This window comes from Mustela nivalis, assembly GCF_964662115.1.
Source record: "Mustela nivalis genome assembly, chromosome: 3".
Lineage (NCBI taxonomy): Eukaryota > Metazoa > Chordata > Mammalia > Carnivora > Mustelidae > Mustela > Mustela nivalis.
In genome coordinates this window covers 43,568,168-43,595,452 of record NC_139022.1, presented here as the reverse complement: position 1 = coordinate 43,595,452, position 27,285 = coordinate 43,568,168, and the positions used below count along the sequence as shown (strand labels likewise).

At 35.6% G+C, this 27,285-nt stretch overlaps 1 protein-coding gene across 1 annotated transcript in view; it reads right to left on the bottom strand.

Moving 5' to 3' along the window:
* The window catches only part of SNX2 (sorting nexin 2), a 55,550-nt gene that overhangs the window by 21,337 nt on the left and 6,928 nt on the right, over nucleotides 1-27,285 (bottom strand). The window contains exons 2-6 of the mRNA XM_082724853.1: nucleotides 13,833-13,950; nucleotides 8,879-9,042; nucleotides 7,489-7,555; nucleotides 7,095-7,138; nucleotides 5,577-5,718 (exon numbers count right to left, since the gene is read on the bottom strand). Of these exons, the coding sequence (XP_082580979.1) occupies nucleotides 5,577-5,718; nucleotides 7,095-7,138; nucleotides 7,489-7,555; nucleotides 8,879-9,042; nucleotides 13,833-13,950 (535 nt within the window). The remainder of the gene's footprint in view (nucleotides 1-5,576; nucleotides 5,719-7,094; nucleotides 7,139-7,488; nucleotides 7,556-8,878; nucleotides 9,043-13,832; nucleotides 13,951-27,285) is intronic.

The window sequence follows — 27,285 nt, the reverse complement described above, 5'->3', positions numbered from 1 at the left end:
CTCTGAGACCATGATCTGAGCCAAAGACAGATAGATGCTTAACCAAATGAGCCACCCAGGCGTCCCTGTATTAATGTCTTCATTTCTTATAAGCAATAATTAAGGTTCTTTCATTTGGGGACTAGAAAAGTTAAGTGTAATCCATGAGTTTGGTATATGTTACACCAATGCAGAGTCTGAGAACAAGCTGTTAATCACTGCTGGTTCTGTGACACCTGAAAGAACAAATGCTTTCATATTTTAAGAAATAAAAATCATGTTAATTATTTCTGTAATGCAGATGATTTTTTTTCCTTGTTTGCTCTTTCAACATCAATTCTGTAGAAATGAAGTACTGACATAGGCTACAACATGAATGAACCTTAAAAATATGCTAAATGAGGTGTGCCTGGGTGGCTCAGTCAGCTAAGTATCTGTCTTCAGCTCAAGTCATGATCTCAGAGTTCTGGGATTAAGCCTTGCATCTCTCTGCTCAGTGGTGTCTCCTCCCTTTCCCTCTGCCCTCCCTGTGCTCGTGCCCTCTCTCACTCAAATAAATAAAATATTTTAAAAATGCAAATGACACTACAGACAAAGGGCTGATATCCAAGATCTATAAAGAACTCCTCAAACTCAACACACACAAAATAGGTAATTATGTCAAAAAATGGGCAGAAGACATGAACAGCCACTTCTTCAAAGACATACAAATGGCTAACAGACCCACAAAAAATGTTCATCATCATTAGCCATCAGGGAGATTTCAAGTCAAAACCACACTGAGATACCACCTTACACCAGTTAGAATGGCCAAAATTAACAAGACAGTAAACAACATGTGTTGGAGAGGATGTGGAGAAAGGGGAACCGTCTTACACTGTGGGTGGGAATGCAAGTTGGTGCAGCCACTTTGGAAAAACAGTGTGGAGATTCCTTAAGAAATTAAACATAGAGCTACCCTAGGACCCTGCAATTGCACTACTGGGTATTTGACCCCAAAGATACAGATGTAGTGAAAAAGGCCCATCTGCACCCCAATGTTCATAGCAGCAATGGCCACGGCCATGAAACTGTGCAAAGAACCAAGATGCCCTTCAACAGATGAATGGATAAGGAAGATTATCCATTCATCTTTCTCCATCAGAAAGGATGAATACCCAACTTCTGTATCAACATGGACGGGACTGGAGGAGATTATGCTAAGTGAAGTAAGTCAAGCAGAGAATCAATCATTGTATGGTTTCACTTACTTGTGGAGCATAAGGAATAACACAGAGGACATTGGGAGATGGAGACGAAAACTGAGTTGGGGGAAATAGGAGGGGGAGATGAATCGAAAGACTGTGGACTCTGAGAAACAAACCGAAGGTTTTGGAGGGGAGGAAGGTGGGGGATTGGGTGAGCCTGGTGGTTGGTATGGAACACTGGGTGTGGTACATAAACAATGACTTTTAGAACACTGGCAAAAAATTGTATTTTTAAAAAATCTTCAAAATATATGCTAAGTGGGCCCCTGGGTGGCTCAGTGGGTTAAGCCGCTGACTTTGGCTCGGGTCATGATCTCGGGGTCCTGGGATCGAGTCCCATATCGGGCTCTCTGCTCAGCAGGGAGCCTGCTTCCCTCTCTCTCTCTCTGCCTGTCTCTCTACCTACTTGTGATCTCTCTCTGTCAAATAAATAAATAAAACCTTTGGAAAAAAAAATATGCTAAGTGAAAGAAGTTTGTCACAAAGGCTCATTCATTGTCTAATTCCATTTATATGAAATGTTCAGAATAGGCACAACAATAGAGAAAGTAAATTAGTGATTGCATGGGGCTAGGGGTTTGGGGAAATCAGAGGATGATGTCTAAGAGGTAATAAAAGTATTCTAAAACCAACTGTGGTAGGGTGTACACAACTCTGAATATACTAAAAGCCTTATATAAAACACTGAATTATATACACTTTGTTATTATTATTATTTTTTAAGAAAGCTCTACACCCAACATAGGGCTTGAACTCACAACCCTGAGATAGAGTCACATGCTCTACCAACTGAGCCAACCAGATGCCTCGAATTACATACACTGTAAATGAGTAAATTATATGGCATATGGATTATATCGCAACAAAGCCATTAAAAATAAGATTACATATTTTATTCTTATTCAGGCTGGTACATCTGGTAAATAAACGTATCACTCAATAATGTTTTGTTTAACATAGTTCTTCTGAAATACAACTTTGAAAAAGAAAATCCAAGCACCTAAAATTATCTACTCTGAATGGACCAAAAGAAGTGGAGTGTTAATTATTACACATATTATTTCTCTGAAGATATTTTACCACCACGCAGTTCTTTGCATTTTTCCCTTTAAGGATCTTGTGCTCATGGTACTTTTCCCACAGGTAACCAATACAGGCCAAAGCGGCAAATAAAAAACACTCTGATCAGTTAACTCTTGCAACTTTTCAACTTTGTTTTTGCTCTTTTCTAAAAACTTAGTGAAATGGTGTTTTTTTACATTAACTAAACTTATAAAGGGGTAACAACTGAGAGCTAACGAAAGAGTCCTCTTCCTTTAGGGGTAGTTAAAACTTTTCAGCAATGAAGGCAAGTTACTCTTTTACTATTCCTTTTTTGCTATCCCACTTTAAATGTTCGTCACTTGAAAACCACTGCCTACATAATCAAAAAGGCCTCCCTTGTTTCAACAGTTTCTTAGACAACCTATTCATTTTGATTAAAAAACTGATGGTCAGTACAAAAAAAAGACTGCTTCTCTATTTGGTTGGCTGCCAGGAAGTTCACAGCTCATTTTTTAACCACGTTTAGTAATTGTTCAGACTGTATACATACACTGAAAAGAAAATGTTAAACTTGACTTCACCTTATTATTTGACTACGTTTATCTTTCCTGCGAATTTCTTTATTTTGATCTCTTTTTTCTTTTCTCTCTTTTTTTTTTGAACTGCACTATATGTAGTTGCCTCAAATCCTTTCTGCAATAAAGTGGTCTATCAAAAAATAATTTTGAAACAACTCAATCCACCTTAAGTGTACATTAGACAGGTCTACAATAACATAGCATTATATTATTTTTTTTTAATTGGAAAGTTTTCTATTTGGGATAAAAAATAAAAGCAAACCATAACTGTATTTTTAAAAATATCAAAATTAGAGGAGGAACAAAATAGTGATTAAAGGTGTTAAGTTCTAGAGTAAGATGGCCTGTTTTCAAAGTTCAGGCTCTACCTCTTAGTAGGTGAATGGAATGGGACATGTTATGTAACCTTGATGAATTTAGCTTCCTGACACCTATTAAATAAAGATAACAATAAGTTAACTTCATAAAATTTCTGTGACGATTAAATGACAGAATGCACATAAATTATTTAGTACACACCATAATACAGTAAACTCTCAATAAATGTTAATTATTCCTATAGTTTAATTGATAGCCTTACAATGTAATGGGCTATCTTGGCCATGTATGTGAGTAATTCAAACAAAATTGTGTCATTGTCCCTATTAACTCTCTGAAGCGTATCAGAAAAGGATGTGCTTAGGATTTAGTTTCTCACTTCTACTTTAACTTTACACATGCTACTTATTATATTGTAATAATTTGTGAAAGGCTGACTAAGGCAAAATATTAGTTTGAAATATAATAAACATGGGCATTAAAATTTACTTTTTTCAATTTCCTGTTTTGGGGGGGTGTTCACTGTTTGAGGACTAGGTTAGCATGTTAACAAAATGAGAAAAATATTTTTTCCCTCTTCTATATAAAAATAGTTATACAACTAAAGTCAAAGGAAAAAAGATAATCATTTGTGATACATGAAACTTAAGTTCCCTACACAGACAGAAGGATACCAAAAGATACCACTGCAAAAGTTTAGAAGAGAGAAGATTATTAACTAGGTCAGCAGTTCTCAAAGTATGGTCAGAATACCAGAAAGGTTTCTGAGACCCTTTTTGTACAGGTGTGGGGAAGTGTTCACCAAAGGCTATTTTCATAATAATATTAAACTACTGTTTTTTTTACTCTCTTTCATGAGAACTCAGTGGACATTTACCAACATGTGTACTATATACCAACAGAATGAATACAGAAACACACATGAGAACATACCTATTTTCTATCAAGCTGGAAATTAGAAATTTGGAAAACTATAAAAACTAAAACAAAAAGCAAGCCACTCCTAAACGTATTTTGTCTTACCAATATTGAGTTTATTATTATTTCACATTTTAAAAAAGTTTTTTAAAAATTTAATTAATTTAAGGAAACTACCACTAATGTAGGACTTGAGGTCACAACTGAGATTGAGTCATATGCTCTACCAACTGAGCCAGCCAGTGCCCCTATAAAGTATTTGATAATTAAAAAAAAAACCACAGAGAATATAACAAATGCATTTAAATGATCAGAATTCATTTTTATATTTTCTGAATAATCTTACATATAAAGACAAAGTATAGTAAATAAAAACTTGCAACAGAAAACACTGGGAAAGAAACTACAAAATTTTAAGAGATGACAGATGTCTTTTAATGGGACAATGGAGTCATCCTCTTTTGTAATTTTCTGCACATTCTTTTTAAAAATTTTAGAAGATTTATTTCTTTATTTTTAGAGAGAGAGAGAGTGTGTGTGAGCACACACAAGCTGGGGGAAGGGACAGAAGGAGAGGGAGGGAGAGAATCTCAAGCAGACTTCCCAATGAAAACACAGCTTGACTAGGGGCTTCATTTCATGACCTTGAGATCATGACCCGAGTTGAAACCAAGAATAGGAGCTTAAGCGACTGAGCCACCCAGGGGTATCCTCACACCCAGCACCCTTTTAAAAAATAAGCTCTATACCTAGTGTGGGTTTGAACTCACGACCCTGAGATTAAGAATCGCCTGCTCTACCAAATGAGCCAACCAGGTACTCCTTTCTGCAAATTCTTAATAAGCCTTTATTACATATGCAGGTAGATTTTTTTTTTTTTGAGATTTTCTTTTTTAAGGAATCTTTACACCCAATGTGGGGTCCAACTTATAACCCCAAGATCAAGAGCTGCATGCTCAAACTGACTGAGCCAGCCAGGCACTGCACAAGTAGAAATGTTTTTAAACATTAAATTAAAGATGAAATATACTAACATGATAGGTCTTAGAAGATCCAGACTGGATGGAATCTTCTTTTTGGACACTGAATTGAAAGTCAAATACCTCCAACCCTTAGACATTAATATGGTACTGATATTAAATATCTTTTGAGTGCTACTCAGTAGTAATATGACCCTAAAATGTTAGGGTGTTCAATTGCTTTCAACTTGATAAATTCTGTCCGAATATTTAACCTCATTAGATTATATAAATCAAATCCTAAATTGATCCTATATAAATCAAAATCCTACGATGTTAGAAAATACAACTATTAGCTTACACATTCCTTAGTTGATGAACGATTATCATAAATGGAATATTTATTAAACTCAGTATCGTTAGACATTATGAGTTATCACAATAATGAAAGATCATGATATTCTAATCTGTATAGTTAAACTACAGTAAAACTTGAACTAAGTAACAAGTTTCTTTTAGTCATTCATACTTACCTACTATACTCTTTTCTGGAGCTGGTGGCACAATATAACCAACATGTAAATACTTGCTTGCTAACTTGCTATGCAAACCAAGAAAGTCACTGAATCTTCTTTTCACAGAAAATTCACTCTTACTGAACATGGAAAGAGAGGTCTACAAGTGAAGAAGAGGTATTTCAGACTCTGAATACTGTCATTTTTTAGAAGTTAGTATCACACATAACTGTGAACATACATATATATATATATATATATATATATATATATATACACACTCACACTCTGGTTTACTTTGCAAAAGAATGTACAGTAGCTCACTAATGTGGTTGATATATTTCTAACTGAAAAAAACCTACAGTACCCTTGATTTTTGTTTTTTGTTTTTTTTTAACAGAAGCTTACAAGGACAAAATGTTTGCTTGATTCTATCCTTGACTCATCTCATCAACTCTAATTACATTTATGTTAATCACTCTTAAATCTTTTCCTCTGGTCCAGATCTCCTCTGAGCTTTAGTCCAAGTTATCAAAATGCCCAAGGTGCACTTGCACTTAAAATCTTGCTGCCACCTCAAACTCAACCACATCTCTTGCTGGAACATAACCTCCATGCAGGAAGGGCACTTGTCTACATTGTTTTCCTACTAAGCCCTGGTGCTTGGAACAGAGCTGGACCCCATGGTAAGTGTTTATCTGTTCAATGAATTAACAAATCTCACACCCATCCAAACTGTGCTGCTTTATCTCTGAGATCCCTCTAACAACCACAGAGATCCTCTAATCAGTGACTCAGGCATCTCTGCTTCACTCCTTACATCCAAGCCCTACTGATTCTACCTCCTCCTAAACAACTCAAGAAGCCATTATTCATTCCTTCCTTAGTATAAAATATTACTTCTCGCAGCTTGTACTGCTGTAGATCACTCTCGTTTCAAGATCTAAGGCCTACAATCCTTTAGGAATTGCAAAAGAATTATATGGAAATCCTGACCTCTACTTTGCATTCCCAACTTAGTAGTCAGAAAGATCTCTTTAAAACAAAAATCCAATTGTGCCACACTCTTGTTTGAATCTCTACAAACACTCTCCAATATATTCAGGATAAAGCCCAGACTCCTTAATGTGGCTGTTCATAATACAGGGAGGCCACCGCCAAACAATTTTCAGTAGGGACCACTTCCTGCAGATCCTGGAAAGCACAATGATTTCTTGACTCCTGGCCTTTGTAAAAGCAAACCCTTTTGCCTGGAAGTAGCGTTCTCCTCCTTTCTCCCTGTCCCGCCCCTCATGACTTTCGCCCACCTTTGTCTATATTAAGTCCCTGCCTGCATACAGTCACAGAACACTTTACCTCTACTTTAGAGAATTTACACTCAACAAACTGCTCATAACTCACTGTAACTACTTATTTGAAATCTCACTGGATGGTAACCTTTGTAAAGATAGGAAATCCTTAAACCTTAATCACTGTTGTAAGCTCATACTACACACGGTGAGGGCTCACTATTTTTTTAAAGGAGCAAAGACTCACCTTTGTTGTTACTCTATACGCCATGTAAGCATTCATGCCATCACCTATAAGAAAAGTCAAACAATACTACTAAAAATAATAAGCTTAACCACACACTCAAAAAGGCGACTATGTGAAGTAATATGCTGACCGACTTGTGATTGTCAATTCATAATGTGTACATCTATTAAATCATCACACTATGCATCTTATATATAAAATTATTTAATTATAAACTCAATAAAGCTGAAAAAGAAAACAAAAGAAAATGAGAAGCAAAAAAGCCCCAAACGCTTGAAAACAGAAGAACTATTTCAATATTTAACACTGCACTTGATAAAGAAAAACAGTATACTAACAAACAAGGTACTTATCAAAAAGAAGCAAATTTAAAATACAGTAAATATTGACCCACCAACTTTCTCTGGATCTGATACACCAATTTCTATATCAAAAACATCTCCATTTGCTTCTTCTTCAATCTAGAAAAGGTAATTTTTTTATGTTAAAGATTCCAATTTATGTAATTGCTATAACACTAATATTTTCAATTTTACCATCTATCTTTTATTAGGGTCGCTGTCATAACAATTTAAAAAGACACTCAGCACTCGGTTTCTGAAAAACAATAAAGCTTCCATATTTCCTTGACAACATTTAAACAAAAATAAAACTCGCACAGACAAGAGACAATAGGAAAAGGATCATCTGGAGAAGTTAAAGAAAATCTTGCGTTCTCACAACTCCTCAAATTTAGTTTTCTGTAGGAATACTGAGGAATTTTTTTGTTGTTGTTGCTATTCTCTAAACCGAGTCTTCATATTCAGATCATTAAATTAACACCTCCATTAATTTTAATATTAACATTCCAAAGTTGTAGCTCTACTCTTTAATGACCAGGAGGTAGCCATTATTTTTGCTGGTAGAACCCTATATATCTGTAGAAATAACTACACTTAGAATCTTTAGCACCATGATTTCTCCAATAACCTAATAAGCACATGCTGTTTTTGAAGCCAATGAAAGCATTATAAAGTTCATTGAAAAAAGCAGCAAGGAGGAAAAATGATAATCCTATGAGACTGCAGAGAAGCACTTTTTAATGCCATTATAAATAAGCAATCCCAGGAGCAGCTCTGCAGGAAAGTCTTGTTATTTTCAAGAAGAGAGCAAAGAAATTGTTAGAACTTGGAACTATTTTAGAGTAATATTAATAGCCTATGACTGCCTAAAAGAAAATGAATTTTTCTAACCACAATCTTTTCTTTGTAAATAACCTTTTTCTTGTATGGATTTTTAAGAAACTAAACCATATTTGAATTATAACATAAACTATATAAATCCTAAGTATACAGCTTAGTAACTTTCACAAACACCATCATTATTCACAGGAAGGCCCTCTTGTGCTTCCTCTCTGTTCACAAGCCATCCTATACCCTGCCAACATAACCACTAATATTTACTGCATGATTCATCAAAAAAAATTACTCAAAATGTTACTTTATTAAAGTTTTTAAAGAACTTTCATATATTTTTCTCATTTGACTAAAAGAAATATTGAGAGTCATAAATAAGCATCATGAGATCACAAATGATAAAATCCTTGATTTAAGGAGAAAGGTCACTGGGTTAAAATGTGATGAAGATAAAATTAGAAACCAAATCAGCTGACTTCTTAGTCCAATACCTTTCCCCCAAGGGCCTAAAGGCTTTGATTAGAGATGACTAATAGGAGAGTGATGCTGGGTAGGGGAACAAAAAGCTTTCTATTTACATATCAATTTAGAACAAACATTTTCCCATACCTCCTCCCTGGATCTATCGAAGATAACAGGAGCAGACATACTCTTGGATTCAATTCTCGGAGCAATGATTGTAGTAGGGGTCACAGGTGTGACTGCAGGAGAAGGTTCTGAAGACAGGATAGGTTCCCTTTCTGGACTATCCAGAGAAACTTCTTCTGTGGCTTCTAGATACAAAGTAAACAAGTTAGTTAAGGATACTGATAACAAACCCCAGTAATCTATCTGCAGTTAATGAGTTATGGAAAATATTTTTAGACTGCCCACAAAAAATATCAAAATAATGTTATTTAAAAATAATTACTATAAATAATTTAATGAATCCTTCCTTAGTTGTTCATCAATACTTTAAAACCAACAGTGAGGACTGTTGATTTTAGGAAGAATTAGAGAAAGTCAGCTTAATTATCTATACTAGTGGTCAGGATAAAGCTAGCAGGAAAGCAATGATGTGGATAATTCCACATTCATTTGTGCTGGGTTTGTAATATATCTTTTGCTTGGGGTAACTTACCTTTCAAAATTGTTTATTCAGGCTAACATTATGATTATTTTATACATACAAACACAAATTTTATGGCAATAGGCTGCCCAGAACTATCCCAGTTGGGATTAAAAATCTGTTATGGAAAATCCACAAAGTTAGTAATATAAAGCAATTAACTGCTAAATATTCCTTAATATTAGTTGAATACAGGAGTATGACACAAAGCAAACAGCTGCTTAAGTTTTAATTTAAAATGCTCATCCACTTGAAAAATTTAGTATTAAACATATTTAAAATGAAATCAAATCAATAAACTGATCGTCTACAAGCTATGTAACACTGTGCTAAATGCAATGGAGAAACACAAAGAAACATAAAATATCATACCTGCCCTCAGGGAGTTTATAATCTAGTTGGGAAAATAAGACACAAGCATGTGGAATGTTAAATAATAATAAAAGACAAATAATAGCCAAGAGAACAATAAAAAGAATGTTACAAGACATTTAACTGCTTTATGAACTACAGAACAAACAGTACAATTTGAGATGGGAGACGATACTTTAGGCTGGGGGAAATCAGCAATAGTTTATGAAACTGATCTGAGAGGATCTGAATGGGTAGACAAAAAATGGAGGAAGAATTCTAGAAAAATGAAACAACAGCACAAACAAAAAGCAAAACCAGAAAAATAAAAATTACATTCAGTGGCCATAAAGAAAACCACAGTTCTGCAGGATTATAGAACTGATAACAGGAAAAGAAAGGCAGGGCTATAAGGGAAACAGAATCAGACCGGTGGTTTCTAACCTGAGGTTCTTAGATTCCCAGAGGTTTGGGAAGGTAGTAATGGCAGTCAGTGATCCATTTTAATACCTCAAAAAGTATAGCAGTAACAACATATTTACCTGAAATAAGGTAAATAATGTTAACATTTTACATTTAAATGTAAACAGGTCAACATTTTATCAATCTACGCTCTTACTGGTTTTCTCATGAGATCTCCTTACTTGACATAGGTCTCTTTTTATTTTTATACTAAACCAGAAATCTTTCCAACTGTAGTAACCAGAGAAGAAAAACAGATGAAAGATATAAAATAGACAATTACACAATAAATGACCCTAATATAAAAAACTAAAAGCTTTCAGGCTGTTAAGACGGCAAGTATTTGTTTGTTTTTTAAAGAAATGAAATTAATGAGCAACATAAAATAAGAAAGCAGTGTATCAGAGGTAGGAGGTGTGAGAGCTATTATCTACAAACAAGCAAAACAACAAGGAGCAAACACAAAGAAATCTAAAATTCTCTAAGAGGTACGGTTACTGGCAACAGACCCAGAGACAAAGGGAAAGGCATATTAATTTGATTGATGTGTCAGGACAGATAATGTAACTTTTAAGTTTTCAATCCCATTTTAGTTCAGATACCAGATTTTGTGTTCTTTGCAAGGGCTCTGATAGGCTGTTTCATAAATAGTAGGAAATCTCAAAATAAAAAAAGCTAAATATGAATTAAGCTACTCTGGAGAAAAAAATGAAAATGGATATTAAGATTTAACATACAAATATACAGTCTGCCTTAAAGTCTTCTTATAACTTTTAGTTAAGTAAACGTACTACAAATTCAGAAATCTTAATTTAAACCAGACCTGAAAGTTCCAGGAGATGCCCCACAGGTTTTAACTATAAAGATGAACTTTTCCTTGGAAGAGATACTTGGAGGACAAGTATAAATTGATGATGTCAATGCCAGAGTAGAAATAGTTCACTCATTACATAAATACCAAAGAATTTTTTTAAACAAAGGACTATTCATTAAACTTATTATTTGCATTGTTTGCTGAAATGTGTAAGTGAAATAAGCTAAGGACCCTGGCAGAAACAAGTTTAAAAGTCCAGAACAATTTCAACACTGGCAGTCTGCTCACCCTCACTTACTCCTCTATGGTCGTTTCTTGGTGTACGGTAAAGCCTGGTGTGAAGGAGGTAACAAATAGTGGAGGGGCTGTGTAGTCAAGCTTACTTATGTGGTCAAGGCTCTCCAAGTAAGATGTCACACGCCAACTCTTTCTGATACGATGTCTCACAAAAGAGTTTCTGAAATGCTACCCAAAATGTACCAATACTCTATCTAATCTCTTCATGGTTTTAAAACCAAAATGGCTAGATCCTTAGAGGATATTGATATTCTCTCCTCTAATACAGGGGAAATAAATTAAGTACATGTCCTCATTACCTGAAAATTAGTCTTCACCATTCCTGATAACATATGCTACTCTTTATTTTGGTTTCTAAGAATCCTACTCCTCCACAGGAGGATGAATGATACAACTGCTTAAAGGCATTAAAATAAGAGGCAAGTGTAGTATTAATCCATTCACATACAAGTGACCAGATTAGGTCTTAGAACTACTAAAGATGTCATTTTGAAATGCACCTGGGTTTAATATAAAAGATCAAGCATAAAAGGTGCTTGAGTAGCTCTGTTGGTTAAGCATCTGACTGTTGATTTCAGCTCAGGTCATGATCTCAGGGTTGTAAGATGGAGTCCCCCCGCCCCCCACCCCCAGCAAGTTTCTATGTTTGTAGACAGCAAAGGAAACTGAAACAGATGACTATGTTTATTTTTTAATAATTTTATTTTTTCTCTCTCTTTTTTTTAAAGATTTTATTTATTTGTGAGAGAGTGAGTGTGAGCTTGAGTGGGAGGAATAGCAGAGAGAGGGAGAAAATCTTCAAGCAGACTCCCTGCTGAGTGTAGAGTCCGATGGGGGGTACAATCTCATGACCCTGAGATCATGACTGTGACCTGAATCAAAACCAAGAGCTGGATGCTTAACTGACTGAGTCACCCATGCAAACCGCCCCCCCTTTTACAAGATTTTATTTCTTTATTTGACAGACAGAGATCACAAGGAGGCAGACAGGCAGGCAAAGAGAGAGGGGGAAGCAGGCTCCTCACTGAGCAGAGAGCCCGATGTGGGACTTGATCCCAGGACCCGAGGATCATGACTTGAGCCGAAGCCAGAGGCTTTAACCCACTGAGCCACCAGGCGCACCGCCCCCCTCCACTTGTTAAAGCAAATACTAACACTGGTGACCATAACTGAATGACAGTATTTAGTATAGACTGCTAGGTAGAGTAAAACATGAAGACTTTTCTAATCAAGCCAAGTGGGCAAATATCTTTGTATAGTACTCACTTGGCAAACTGAATATTTGTGCATGCTACTGAAATCAACAACAAAACACTCACAACATTCTGTTGTTAGCTTTAGGATACTCCTTATATATTAATTCTGAGACTTCAAGATAAAAGGGTCTTTTATGAAATAGATAATCTGAAACTTCTACGTATTACTCTATACTATTATAGGATTGTACACAATTTTAGATTAGTACCCACTCAGGAGAGAAAGGACTCAGGTTGTCTTTTAGTTTAACACATAAATGCAATAAAAAAACTTTTAAGGGCTGCCTGGGAAAAAGTCCATAAAAGAAAACAAAAATGAATTTAATAACTTTGGTTAAACTATAAGTCGTTAGGTAACTACTAACTAAAAAATAAATGGGAAATACAATTAGAATTTGTACGGTATTTTAATTTTTCTGACAAGGTGAAATACATGAATTCATCTGTAGTAAAAACTTCTCATAAAATGAATCAAGCAGGAACTCACATGGACTTTTGTGATAGAGAATCGTATCTTCAAACACATTTATACAAAAAATAGAGAATGGTTCAAATATGCAACTACCATAAAAGCTGAAGACATACTACTGAATTTTAACGCAGTGAAAACCAGTTCAGGTAAATTAAGTTGTTAAGCAGACAAGGATTTACTACTTTAATTTTTTGAGTCATTAATTCTAAAAAGATTTGTTTCAATATCCAAACAACAATTTTTACCTAAGTTTTAATGTTAAAGTAGATGTAATTGTCTTGAAGAGAATGCTTTTTTTTTTTTTTTTAAAGGTAGGACTACACCAAGTTCTTCCCAGGAAAATAAATTCCTCAACAATCAATTTACTCACACAAAAGTAAGTCAAATACAACAGGTCATAAATACTGAAGTATTGTATTAAAACAAAGACATTTTAACAGATTTAAAAATCCAGAGCTTAATTTTGCTTGTGACACCTGTAAGGAATAAGATTACAATCCCTGGTATTACTCAAAATATGAATGCCATAACCACTAGTTTTTTTAAAGTAAGTACTGATCAAAACATGGAATTATAATATGTGACTTATTTTCAAATGCTTAGAACCAAAAAGGATCACGGGTTTCCTTCTCTCAACAGTTTATATTTTTCATAGTGATCTAACTGGAAATCTCCTGTCCTTCCAAGTTGCTAAGAAGAGCTACCACTCACACCTTACACAAAATTTCAGTTTTACTTTAGGAAATATCTTGTAACAGAATAGAGTGGACTATTCCTAAAAAAATAAAGATGTTCACAATTACCGGCAAAAAGGTCTTCTCTGTCATCATCTAGCACCACCGCTGCAGGTTTCGGGCCATTAGAGTTTGTACTGACATCTTCTGCATTAAAACTGGCTGGTTCTGGAGATGATGGACTCGACTGTTAAAAGAACAGTAACAGATGATGGATTAGTATGTTTAACTATTATAATTACATCTCTATACATTATAGAAACAGAAAATTCTTTTAATAAAAAGGGGAAAAAAGAACAAGAACAGCCACTCATAGTATCTCCTCTAAAGGTAAGAATAAACCAAAACCACATTTTTATTAATTTTCCTTCTTAACAAAAGTCACTTAAGAGTAAAAAAATCTTTTTCAGTCATCCCTTTGAAGATAATAATTTTGTCATGTTGTTATAATTAACAAAAATTTAATGCTTTACAGCCATATAAAATAACACTGATTATTTTATAAAAGTAAAAAAAAAAATCAGATCTTGAAAACATGTTGCAGGTATAAGAAGTTCAAAGTATTCCTTTACTGTAACTGAAAAGTTTAACAGTAGTTGAATTAACACTACAACTATTATAAAATTTCCATGGTTTAAAACTAAAAAAAATGCCCTCCTCCCCAACATTAACATTTCAACTGAACTTTCGGGCTGTTTTTTGTACTTCTTAAGCTTAAAGTGTAATGACCAACATAAGAGAACGAGACTATGAATCTTTTAGCTTTATTATAGTTTTCTTTTTCTTTCTTTTTTTTTTTTTTTTTTAAAGATTTTATTTATTTATCTGACAAAGAGAGATCACAAGTAGGCAGAGAGGCAGGGAGAGAGAGAGGAGGAAGCAGGCTCTCTGCCGAGCAGAGCAGAAAGCCTGATGCAGGGCTCGATCCCAGGACCCCGGGATCATGACCTGAGCCGAAGACAGAGGCTTTAACCCACTGAGCCACCCAGGCGCTCCTATTATAGTTTTCTTCTAATAGTTAAAACCAATCCTTAAAAAAAAAAATCATATAAAAATGACAGTGTGTATGTCAAAAGCATACAGCTAGGGATTTTTCGGAAACCAAAATGCCTGTGTAACCAGCATCCAGATCCAGAAAGATCATTATCATCAACCCCAGAAACTCTACTCTAATTCTTTATCCTCTCTCCACCAAAGCTTCTATCAGCATGCATCAGTTTTCCCTGTTTCTGTTCTTCACAAAAGTAGAATCATACAGAATACATTTTGTTTTTGTTCTTAATGTTATATATTCAAGATACGTCCATACTGTTGTGTGTACTAATGTATCACATATTCTTGTGGCTGCACAATATTCCATTGTGTAAATATACTTCAATCGATCCATTCTATTATTGATGGCTATTTGAGTTTTGTACCACTATCAGCAACACTGTATAAACTTCCTATTATATGTATCTTTTAATAAACATGTGAACAAATTTGTGTTTGGTATGTATGAGTAGAAAAACTAGATGACAGGGTAGGTGAACATTTTTGCTTTAGAAGATATCACTAAACAATCTTCTAAAGTGGCTGCCTATTTACACTCCTACCAACAACATATGAAAATACCAATTGCTCCACATGCTTGCCAACATTTTGAAAATATTCCATCTTTTCCAGTTTAGACATTATGGTGGTACACTTTAGAGTATCTAGTGGTTTCAATCTGTATTTCCCTGCCAAACAACGATGCTCAACAATTTCTCATGGCAAATGGCCGAAAGATTAACTATCCCCCCTTTTATTTATTAATTTTTAAAATTTTATTTATTTATTTGACAGATAGAGATCACAAGTAGGCAGAGAGGCAGGCAGAAAGAGGAGGAAGCAGGTTCCCTGCTGAGCAGAAAGCCCGATATGGGGCTGGCACCCAGAATGTGGGAGTCATGACCTGAGCCGAAGGCAGAGGCTAAACCACTGAGCCACCAAGGTGCCCCACTATCCCCTTTTTAAAAAAAGGTTTTATTCATTTATTTAGAGAGAGATCACACATGCATATAGATAGAGGGGGCAAGGGATAGAGGATCTCAAGCAGACTCCATGGAGCACAGAGCCCTGAGATCACGAACTGAGCCAAAACTAAAAGTTGGACACTTCACCAGCTAAGTCACCCAGGCACCCCTTGATAAGCGTCTTTTGTGAAAAGTCTGATCAAGTATTTTGCCCATTTTGCTATAGTTCTTAGTGACTTGTACAAATTATTTATGTATTCTGGAGCCAAGTTCTTTGCGAGATATGTAATTTCTCCCAATCAGTGGCTTGTGTTTCAACTTTTTTTTTTTTAAAAGGTTTTATTTTTTATTTATTTAACAGAGAGAGAAAGAGATCACAAGTAGGCAGAGAGGCAGGCAGAGAGAGAGAGGAGGAAGCAGGCTCCCCGCTGAGCAGAAAGCCTGATGTGGGGCTCGATCGCAGGACCCTGCAATCATTACCTGAGCCGGAGGCAGAGGCTTTAACCCACTGAGCCACCCAGGCGCCCCTCAACTTTCTTTTTTTTTTTAATTAAAACTTTTAATTTTAAGTAATCTCTATGCCCAATGTAAGGCTTGAATCTACAACCCTGAGATTAAGAGTCCCATGCTCCACTGACTGAGGCAGCCAGCTGCCCATCCCCAACCCACTGTCTTAATAGTGGACTTAGATGAACAGAAATTCTTAATTTTACTAAAGTAAATAATCAATCTTTCTTTTTATGATTAGTAAACTTTTTGTAGGATACTCTTTTTTTTTAAAAGATTTTATTTATTTATTTGAGAGAGAGAGAGGTCACAAGTAGGCAGAGAGATGGAAGCAGGCTCCCCACTGAGCAGAGAGCCCGATGCGGGCCTCGATCCCAAGACCCTGAGATCATGACCTGAGCCGAAGACAGAGACTTAACCCACTGAGCCACCCAGGTGCCCTGTAGGATACTCTTTTGAAGTCATTCCTAATTCTTAAGATTTTCTCATAAACTTTTTAAGTAATCTATCCCCTATGGCATAATGACATTTCTTAATAGCTCTCTCTCTCTCTCTCTTTTTAAAAATAGTTTCTTTATTTATTCGACAGAGAGACAGCCAGAGAGGGAACACAGGCAGGGGGAGTTGGGAGAGGGAGAAGTAGGCTTCCCGGCGAGCAGGGAGCCCAATGCAGGGCTTGATCCCAGGACATCATAATCTGAGCTGAAGGCAGACACTTAACCAACTGAACCACCCAGGCCCCTCTCAACACCTTTCAAAAAGTTTCAATTTTTTTTTTTTGAAACAAAAAGATTTTATCTATTTATTTGGGAGAGAGAGAAGAGTACAAGTGGGAGAGAATTTGAAGCAGACTTCACGCGGAGCACAGAGCCCGATGTGGGGCTCAAACTCACAACTGGGAGATCACACCCAAGCTGAAACCAAGTCCAACGCTCAACCACCTGAGCCACCCACTCCAGTTTCAATTCTTTATAGAATTTAAAGGAAAGGTGTTTGTTTTTTCTCTTTGGAGCCTCATTCCTACAGTCTCCAACTCTCACAAAGGTGGGCCTCCTAATTTACCATAGTAATTTCACTTGAAGAAATTTAAAAATAACTAAACTTATACATTTTTCTTCTGGAAGATCTTCCTGACAACCTCAACCTCACCTCTAGCTGAGTCTGGTTATGAGAATGGCCTACATGCTCCCACATTAGAGCTACTTCCCCTATCATAATTTCTCTTACCACACTGTAATTATTAACTGTTTATAAATTATAAACTCTATAAGGAAAGGAGACTATCTTTTTTTTTTTTTTTTTAGATTTTATTTATTTATTCGACAGACAGAAATCACAAGTAGGCGGAGAGGCAGGCAGAGAGAGAGAGGAGGAAGCAGGCTCCCCGCTGAACAGAGAGCCTGATGCGGGGCTTGATCCCAGAACCCTGGGATCATGACCTGAGCCGAAAAAGGCAGAGGCTTTAACCCACTGAGCCACCCATGCGCCCCGAGACTATCTTTTTTTGTTTACTAATTTTTTACTCCGTTCCGGGCCACAAACACTCAATGACTATCTATTAACTGAATTCCAAGAAAATAATTATGAATATGCCTAAGAATTGTTCCCAAGTTTGTCAATGAGATTATCTATAATACTGAAAAATTTGAAATAGCCTATAACACATCTACATGAAAATGGAGCAGAGTAGTTTCAACAACCATGCATGATAAAAACTCTAACCAAACTAAAAATACAGGGAAACGTTATCAAGTTAAGAAAGAATAGCTATAAAAACCTACATCAACTTTTTTTTTTTTTTTAAAGTACGTTCCACAGGATACCTGGGTGGCTCAGTGGGTTAAGTGACTGCTTTAGGCTCAGGTCATAATCCCAGAGTCCTAGGGCTGAGTCCACATCAGGGTCCTGAGCCTGCTTCTCCTCTGCTTGCCACTTCCGCTTTGTGTACCTGATTTCCCTCTCTGATAAAGAGAGAAAGAAAGAAATCTTTTAAAAAAAAGAAAAAAAAAGCTCCATGCTCAGTGTGGGGCCTGAACTCACAAGCCTGAGATCAAGAGTCACATGCTCTATGCACTGAACCAGTCAGGCATCCCCTACATCAAAGTTAATGGTTAGAAACTAGACGCTTTCCCACTAAGATCAGGAATAAAACAGGGACATCAGCCCTCACCACTGCTTTTCAACACTGTACTGAAAGTTCTACCCAATGTTGTAAGACAAGAAAAGGAAAATAAAGGTATACAAATTGGGGAGGAAAAAATAAAACTGCCTTTGTTCAGAAATTATATCAGTGTCTAAGTAGAAAATCCAAACAAAAATCCTCCCAGAACTACTAAGCACTTACAGCAGTGTAAAATTAGTACACAGAAAGTTAATCACTTTCCTACACAGCATCAATGAAAACAGAATTTCAAGTTCAAAACAGTAACATTTACATTGGCACCCCCAAAAATGAAATACTTAGGTATAATCTAAGAAAATATATATAAGATCTACATGAGAAAAAACTCTGATGAATAAACTCAATGAGCTAAATAAATGGAGAGATACTGCATGTTCATGAATAGGAAGACTAAATACTCTCAAGATGTCAGTTCTTCCCAACTTGATATAGAGATCTGATGCATTTGATGATGGAATTTTGATAATTCCAGAAAATTATTTTGTGGATATCAATAAAATCCTAAAGTTTATTCAGAGAGGCAAAAGACCCAGAATAGCCAAAAGAACACTGAGGAAAAAGAATAAAATTGGAGGACTGAAGCTACTTGACTTTAGCCTTATAGTAATCAACATAATGTGGTACTGGTGAAAATATAGATGAATCGAATAGAAAAGCCCCCAAATGGACCCATATAAATACAGTCAACAGATCTCTGACAAATAAACAAAGAGCATAATAGAGAAAAAAAAGAGTCTCTTCAGCATAAAGTGTTGGCCTAACTAGACACTTACATGCGAAAATATGAATCTGCACAGAGACTTTATACCCTTCACAGAAATCAACTCAAAGTGGATTACATACCTAAAAATTGAACACAAAAGTTTAAAATCCCTAGACGGTAACAGGAGAAAAATCTAGATGACCCTGGATTTGGCAGTTTTTAGATACATTAACAAAGGCACACTCCATTAAAGAAAGAATTGATAAACTTTATTAAAATTAAAATTTTCTGTGAAAAATATTGTCAAGAAAATTTTAAAAAGCCACAGACTGGAAGAAAAGTGAAAAGATGCCCCACAGCATTTATCATCAGGGAAAATGCAAATTAAAAAGGTTCCACAACACCTCACAATAGTGTATCTATACACATTAGAACGCTCAAAAATCTCTCATTGCCAACTTCCTCCACCTGAGTGGTATGGTATATTTGTTACAATATATGAGTCTACAATGACATATTGTAATTACCAAAGTTTATAGTATATGGTGTTTTATGTGCTGTGAGTTTGGAAACGTGTGTAATGACATGATGTGTATCCACCCTTGTGCTATTACATGAGGTAGTTTTACTGTCCAGAAATCACGTGTGCTCTGCTAATTCATCCCTCCTTCCCTTCTAACTTACTGATTTTTTTTTTTTTTACTGTCTTCACAGTTTTGCATTTTCCAGAATATCATATAGTTGGAATCTTATGATAAGTAATGTTTTTAGACTGGGTGCTTTAACTAGTAATACACATTTGAGTTTTCTGTGTCTTTTCATGGCTAGATAACACATTTCATTTTTTAGTGCTGAAGAACATTCCACTGACTTGAAGCACCGGTTTACTTACCCATTAACCTACGGAAGGACATCTTGGTTGCTTCCAAGTTTTGGTAGTTTTGAATAAAGCTGCTGTAAACATCGTGTGCTGTTTTTTGTGTGTACATGAATTTTCAGCTTCTCTGGATAAATACTAAAGAGAGTGAGTGATTAGCAGACTATGTAAGAGTTAAGTTATAAGAAACTGCCAATCTGTCTGCCAAACTAGCTGTACCATTTTGCATTCCCACCAGCAGTGAATGAGAGTTCCTTTTGCCGGCATTTGGTGGTGGTATACAGATACACTATCATACCTTTCTCTCCCACTGATTAGCACTAAAAGATCTGAACAGAATACAAAAAACAAAGACTTAAATTAAATAACGGCAGATAGATTGGGTAAGGAGACAAAATGTGAGGGTTAATTTTATGATTCTCCCCCCTTCTTTAATCTCTTTCAGCATTTCCTGAGAATGGCTCCAACTGTAGAACTAGACTAGTAGTGTGTGCAGCAACCACTCTGAGAAAAATCTTTATCTTTTAATTATAACACAAGGCCCCTGCTACCAAGAGTATGTTAGTGGAAAAATTTATTTTCTTCCTCTTCCTACCCCATTTTCTTTCCTGGCTCTTCCCTGAGGCTAAGTTCAGTGGCTAGATTCATGAAACCTGCAATGACGACAGCATTGACAGCTAAAATCCCAAGAGAAAATCTACTTTTCTGGCAAGCTGAACCAGGAAAAGAGGACCTACATACAAATGTGAAGAAGGGGGACAGAAATCGTCATTAGTATCTTCTCTCCTTTCTTTCACTGCTTTTCCCTAAGACTGACCTCAAGCTGAGTAAGAATATGTGCCCGGTGTAGGCAGGTACAACTCTGACAGAAAGCCACATTTCTAGGAAATAGCCTTAGAAAACAGAGGTCAATGTCTCTTTCCCAAAGACTTCATTTGTTTGGTGTCCATTCTTATAAAGACAATGTTTCCTCTGGAGCAAAGAATAGGCACACTTATTGCCTCTTTTAATGATCTGGGTTCCCTAAGCTCAGGTTCTATAGCTGCAACACAGACCAAAGGCAGATGTAATATTAATCTCCCCACTCCTATTCCTATCACACCACCCCATCAAGAAAGAGATAGGGGAAATTATCACAAACATGATACTCATGCTGCTTGCTATGTTTTAAGTGAAAGTGCTTAACCAAGTCTTCCAAGTTAATTTGTTAGCTTAGAAGGAACATACAATTTCAGACTCTACAATTCCTAACAAAAAAAAAGTCAGTGAACTTGAAGAAAAATCATTAGAAAATATACAATCTGAATAACAGAGGGAAACCAAAGGCAGGAACTGTGAGACAATTTTAAAAAGTCTAACACGGACCTCAAAAGACTCCTAGAGTAGAAGTACACAAAAATATTTCAATAAATGATAGCTAAAAGTCCCTTGGGGCACCTGGGTGGCTGGTTAAGCCTTTGCCTTCAGTCAGGTTATAATCCCAGGGTCCTGGATGGAGTCCTGCATCCCATCGAGCTCTCTGCTCAGCGGGGAGCCTGCTTCCCCCTCACTTTCTGCCTGCCCCTCCACCTACTTGTGATCTGTCAAATAAAATTTTTAAGAAGTCCCAAATTTGTTGAAATACCTAAATTTACAGATTTGAGACTTCAAAGAAAATCCTATCTAGCCACATCATAAAAAGCAGCTGAAAAAACAAAGAGTAAAAATAAAAAACTTATAGCAGCTAAAAAAAAAAAAATTACATTCAGGGAAACAATTACAAAGACTGTATATTTCTTATGAGAAATTATAGATGACAACAGTGGCACAGTATCTCTATAATGTTTTTAAAAAAAAAGTCAACATAATTCCTATATCCAGCAAAAATATCTTCCAGGAACAAAGATGGAATAAAGATATTCTCAAATGAAAGAATACTATAGGGCTCTATCATCACTAGGCCAGTTGTTTAAAAAAAAAAAAAAAAAAAAAAAAAAAAAAGGCGTAGTGGGGACCAAAAGACAATCTTAGCCTGAAGCTACATGATAAGAGTTAACATAAATTTGGGTCTTCAGGAATACAGTGAGAATCACAGAAAGAATTAACTAACTGGAGAAATATAACAGACCATTTTTCTTCTCTTACATTATTGAAAATGTGTATGACTAAGAAACCAATAATTACAACACTGTCTGGTAAGGTTTTCAATGTATGGAGATATATGTGAAAACTAAAAACATAGAGGAAGGTGAGGTAAATGGTTATAAGGATCTACATTTTATTTGTAGAGTATAATTTTAACTCTAATTAGATGATAAATTACTAGGTATGTATTTTATAATCCTTACAGTAACCACATACCTATATAAATATAAAATATAATATAGTTATAAAATATAGTTATATGTTATAAACAAATATATGTAAGTATATATATATTTATAAGAGGAAGGGAAGATAAAGCAAAAAAATCCAGTAGATAAATTAAAATTAAACACAGACATTAATACAAAAGAAGGAAAAAAGGGGAAATGGGAAAAACAGAAAACAAATATAATGGTAGATCTAATCCAGTTACACCAATAATTACATGAAACACACCAATTAGAAGGCAGAGGTAGCTAGATTAGATATAAAGATAGCAATACAGAACAATATGCTGCCTACAAAATATATATTTTAAAGACATAGATAGTTAACAGTAAAAGAATGGAAAAACTATGTCATGCAAACAATCAAAAAAGAGATGGAGTGCTACGTAATTATCAGATAAACTTCCAATAACGAGTATTATCAGCAATGAAGAGAGACGTCATATGATAAAAGCATCACCAATTTATGAAGAAATCATAACAATGTTAAGTCTGTGTCTAACAACAGAGCTTCAATATGAAGATGAAACTGAACTAAAAGTAATTAAATAACAAAAATCAACAATTATATTTGGAGACTTCATCACTCTTCTCTCAGTAATTGATAGAATAGACAGGTAACGCGATGCCTGGGTGACTCAGCTGGTTAGGCCACTGTCTTAGGCTCAGATCATGATTCCAGGGTCCTGGGATTGAGTCCCACATTGGACTCCTTGCTCGGCGGGGAGCCTGCTTCTCTCTCTGCCTCTGCCTGCCACCCTGCCTGCTTGTGTGTTCTCTCTCTCAATCTGACAAATAAATAAAATCTTAAAAAAAAAAAAAAAAAAAAAAAAAAAGAATAGACAGGTAGCAAGGCAAGATAGAGCAGACATGGAAAAACTTTTAACCAACTTGACTTAACATTTATACAACACTTCAAAAATAACATCAGATTATATACATTCATTTCAAAAACATACAAAATATTCACCGTAAGAGACCATATTCTGGGCCATGAGACAAATGTTGACACCTTTAAAAGTACTAAAATCACAAAACATTTTCTAACCATAATCAAATTTGAGTAGAAATAATAACAGAGACATATTGAGAAAATCCCCAAATTTTGGAAATTAACACATTTCTAAATAACCCACAGGTCAAACAGAACGTCAGAAGGGAAACCAGAGTGTAGTTTAAATTGAATGAAAACAAACACAGCACTAAAATTCGTGGGATATAGCTAAAGCTGTGCTTACAAAGAAATATATAGCTAATACTCAAAAACAAAACAAAACAAGCAAAAAAAAAAAAAAAAAAAAAACCAAGAAGTTTCAAATCAATGATTTAAGCCTCCACGAACAAGAGAAAAAAAATCAAGGAAAAGCGGATTCTTTGAAAAGATCCCAAGATATTCTCTAGAGAGACTAAAATAAATGAATAAATAAGTAAGCAGAGACATAAATTATCAATGCCAGGAGTGAAAAGGCAGGAGCAACACCCACAGACCTCACAAACATGGTCACAGGATAAAAAAGAGTATTATGAAAAACTTTATGCCCAAAAATTTCACAACTTAGACTGAATGGGCAAATTACTTAAAAACCCATACTACAGAAGTTCAACAAGAAATCACCTTGTATCTATTAAAGATAATGAATCTGAAGTTAAAAGTCTTCCAAAAACAAAACTACATGCTCAGATGATTTCACTAGTGAGTCCTATCAACCTTTAAAGAAGACAGTAAGACTAATTCCATTCAACCTCTTCCAGTACACAGAAGAGGAATGAACACTCTCCAATTCCCTTAATGAAACCAGTTATTTCCAGTACCAAAATCAAGGATATTGCACATAAAAGAAAATACTACACAAATATCTACTGTAACAGACATAGAAGCCTAAACGAAATACTAACAAACTGAATGCAGCAACATATAGAAAGGAAAATAAGTACATTTATGACTGTCATGGGCTTATCCCAAGAAGTCATGGTTTATTTAGTGTTTCAAATCAAGCAATATAATCCATGTTATCATTAAGAAAACTACACAATCATCTTAATAAACAGAAAAAGAATCTAGTATCTACCAGCCTCCATTCATGAATACAAAATACCAGAAAACTAAGAATAGAACTTCTTTAACCTGTTGGAGGACATCTACAAAAACAAAAACAAAACCCAAACCAAACTAAAACAAAACAAAAAAACCTAAGGGACACCTTTCTGCCTCAGTTGGTAGAACATGCGACATTGAATCTCAGTTTTGAGTTCAAGTCCCATGTTGGGTGAAGAGATTATTTAAACATAAAACCTTTAAAAATAAAAATAACTTAACAGATAACATCATATGTAGAGAGTATTTCCCTCTTAAGTTCATAAAAAGGAAGAAAATGGAACCACTTCTACCAATCCTATCCAATATTATACTGATGGTCTTAGCTACTACATTAAGGCATACAGTAAACAAAGAAATCAAACTCCAAACCACAAACAGTAGGATTAAATACATGAAAATCCCACGGACTCTCCAAAAAACCTACTAGAACTAATGAGCGTTTAGTACAGTTGCTGGATACAGGGTCAATATACCACCAACAAACAAATGTAAAAAGAAGCCATAAATATGAACTAATAAGTATGTGCTAGATTGGTATGCTGAAACACGGATGAAAAAAATCAAGTAAACAAGGAAAAAATGCAAAGAAATAGTAAACCTATGGCTTAGGGGCGCCTAGGTGGCTCAGTTGTTAGGCCTGTGCCTTTGGCTCAGGTCATGATCTGAGTGGGATCGAACCCTGCATCAGGCTCCCTGCTCTGCGGGATACCTGCTTCTCTCTCTCCCTTTACACACCCCCCCACCCCGCTTGTGTTTCCTCTCTGGCTGTGTGTCTCCCTCTGTCAAATAAATAAATAAAATCTTTTTTAAAAAAAAATTAGTAAACCTATGACTTAAAGGCTCAATATTGTTAATATGGTAATTCCCCACAGACTAATCTATGGACTCATCACAATACCACATCAAAATATGAGGTGGAAGTTTTGGTAGAATAAATTGATTCTAAACTTACATGGAAAGGCAAAAGAAGTAGAAATGAGAAAGCAATTTTGAAAAGAAAAAAAAAGTCAATGGACTCACTACTAATTTCAAGACTCAGTTACAGTAAGACAGCATACAACTGGTAAAGAGTCAGTAGATCAGTGAAATAGAATGGAGTCCAGAAACAGATGTATACACATATGCTCAACTGATCTTTAAAAAAGATAAAAAAAGATCAAAACCTTTAAAAAAGGCTCAAAGACAACTCATCAAGAAACTTTTCAATTCTAGCATAACTTGCCATAAAGCATATGAGATTCATTGACAATACTGAAAAAATTGAAAAATACAACGAAACAACTTGAAATAACATTTACAGAACATTCCACCCATCCACATCTGACTCTATATAACCTTCTGGAGTGCAAACATAATATTTACCACAAAGACCAGATTTTGATCCATAAAACAAACCTTAACGGGGTGATTATTTTTCAATAATTGGGTTGGAACAACTGGTTATCTATATGCAAAAAAACATAACTTGAATGCACATGTAAATTAACTGAATCCTAGGCCTAAATGTAAAAGCTAAAATTAATAAAGCTTCTAGAAGAAAACATAAAACCTTTGTAACCTTGGGTTAGCATTAAGAAATAATTTTACAAGTGAAATCTAACATACGATCAACAACCAAAGGGTAACTTGCACTTCATCTAGTAACAAACTTTTGGTCTGTAAAGGTGGTATTAACAGCATAAAAAGACAAGCCACAGTTTGGGTAAGCATATCTGCAAAACATACATCTGGCAAAGGATCTGTACTAAGAATACATGAGGAATTCTTAAAACTCAGTAAGGAGATCCAACTTTTTAAACAGGCAACAGATGTGAAAGGACATCACCAAAGATGATTTTCAGACAGTGAATATGCACATGAAGACCTCAACATCACTCATCATTACAGAATGTATATTAAAACTATAATGAGTTAACACTACAAACCTGTGAGAGGGCTAAAAATCATTGGTGTGCTGGTAAATGTTGAGAGAGGGAAAGAGAGAGAGACCATGTCTTTGAGAGAGAAGACTTCAACGTTATTTATTCAGAGAGAGTGAGCCAGTGAGTGAAGGGAGGGGCAGAAGCAGAGAGAATCCTGAAGCCGACTCCCCACTGAGTGCGGAGCCTGACACTGAGCTTGATCCCATGACCTGAGCCAAAATCAAGAGTCAGCTGTTTAACTAACTGAGCCACTCAGGCGACCCACCTTCATTTTTAATATAATTCATTTAAATATGTTTGTGGAACTTATTTTTAACAATGGCTGTGTTTAATAACCGGTTTCCAAATTCTTGACAATTTAACAATCACTTCTTTCAAGACAATGTAATCCCCCCTAAAGCTTACCACTACCTAAAATCAAAAAAGACACTAACAAGTGCACACAGGATGTCAACTAGTATTCTCATTCATTGCTATGGGAATGTAATAATACATCTGATTTGGAAGAGTCTGGCAGTTTCTTTCTTTGCTTTCTTTCCCTTCCTTCCTTGGATCTTTTATAATTTCATTAGATTTCAAAGATGGCATGCATAGAAACCTGACCAGAGACTAAAACAAATCTAGCTGCACAAAAGGTTCCCTGGGGCAAGCTTTCAATATCCAAACATTCAATAAAGTATGACTCTGGATAAGGGTAAAATTTCTGTATTAAAATAACTTATACGGGGTGCCTAGGTGGCTCAGTGGGTAAAGTCTCTGCCTTCGGCTCAGGTCATGATCTCAGGGTCCTGGGATTGAGTCCTGCATCGGGCTCTCTGCTCAGCAGGGAGCCTGCTTCCTCCTCTCTCTCTCTGCCTGCCTCTCTGCCTATTTGTGATCTGTCTG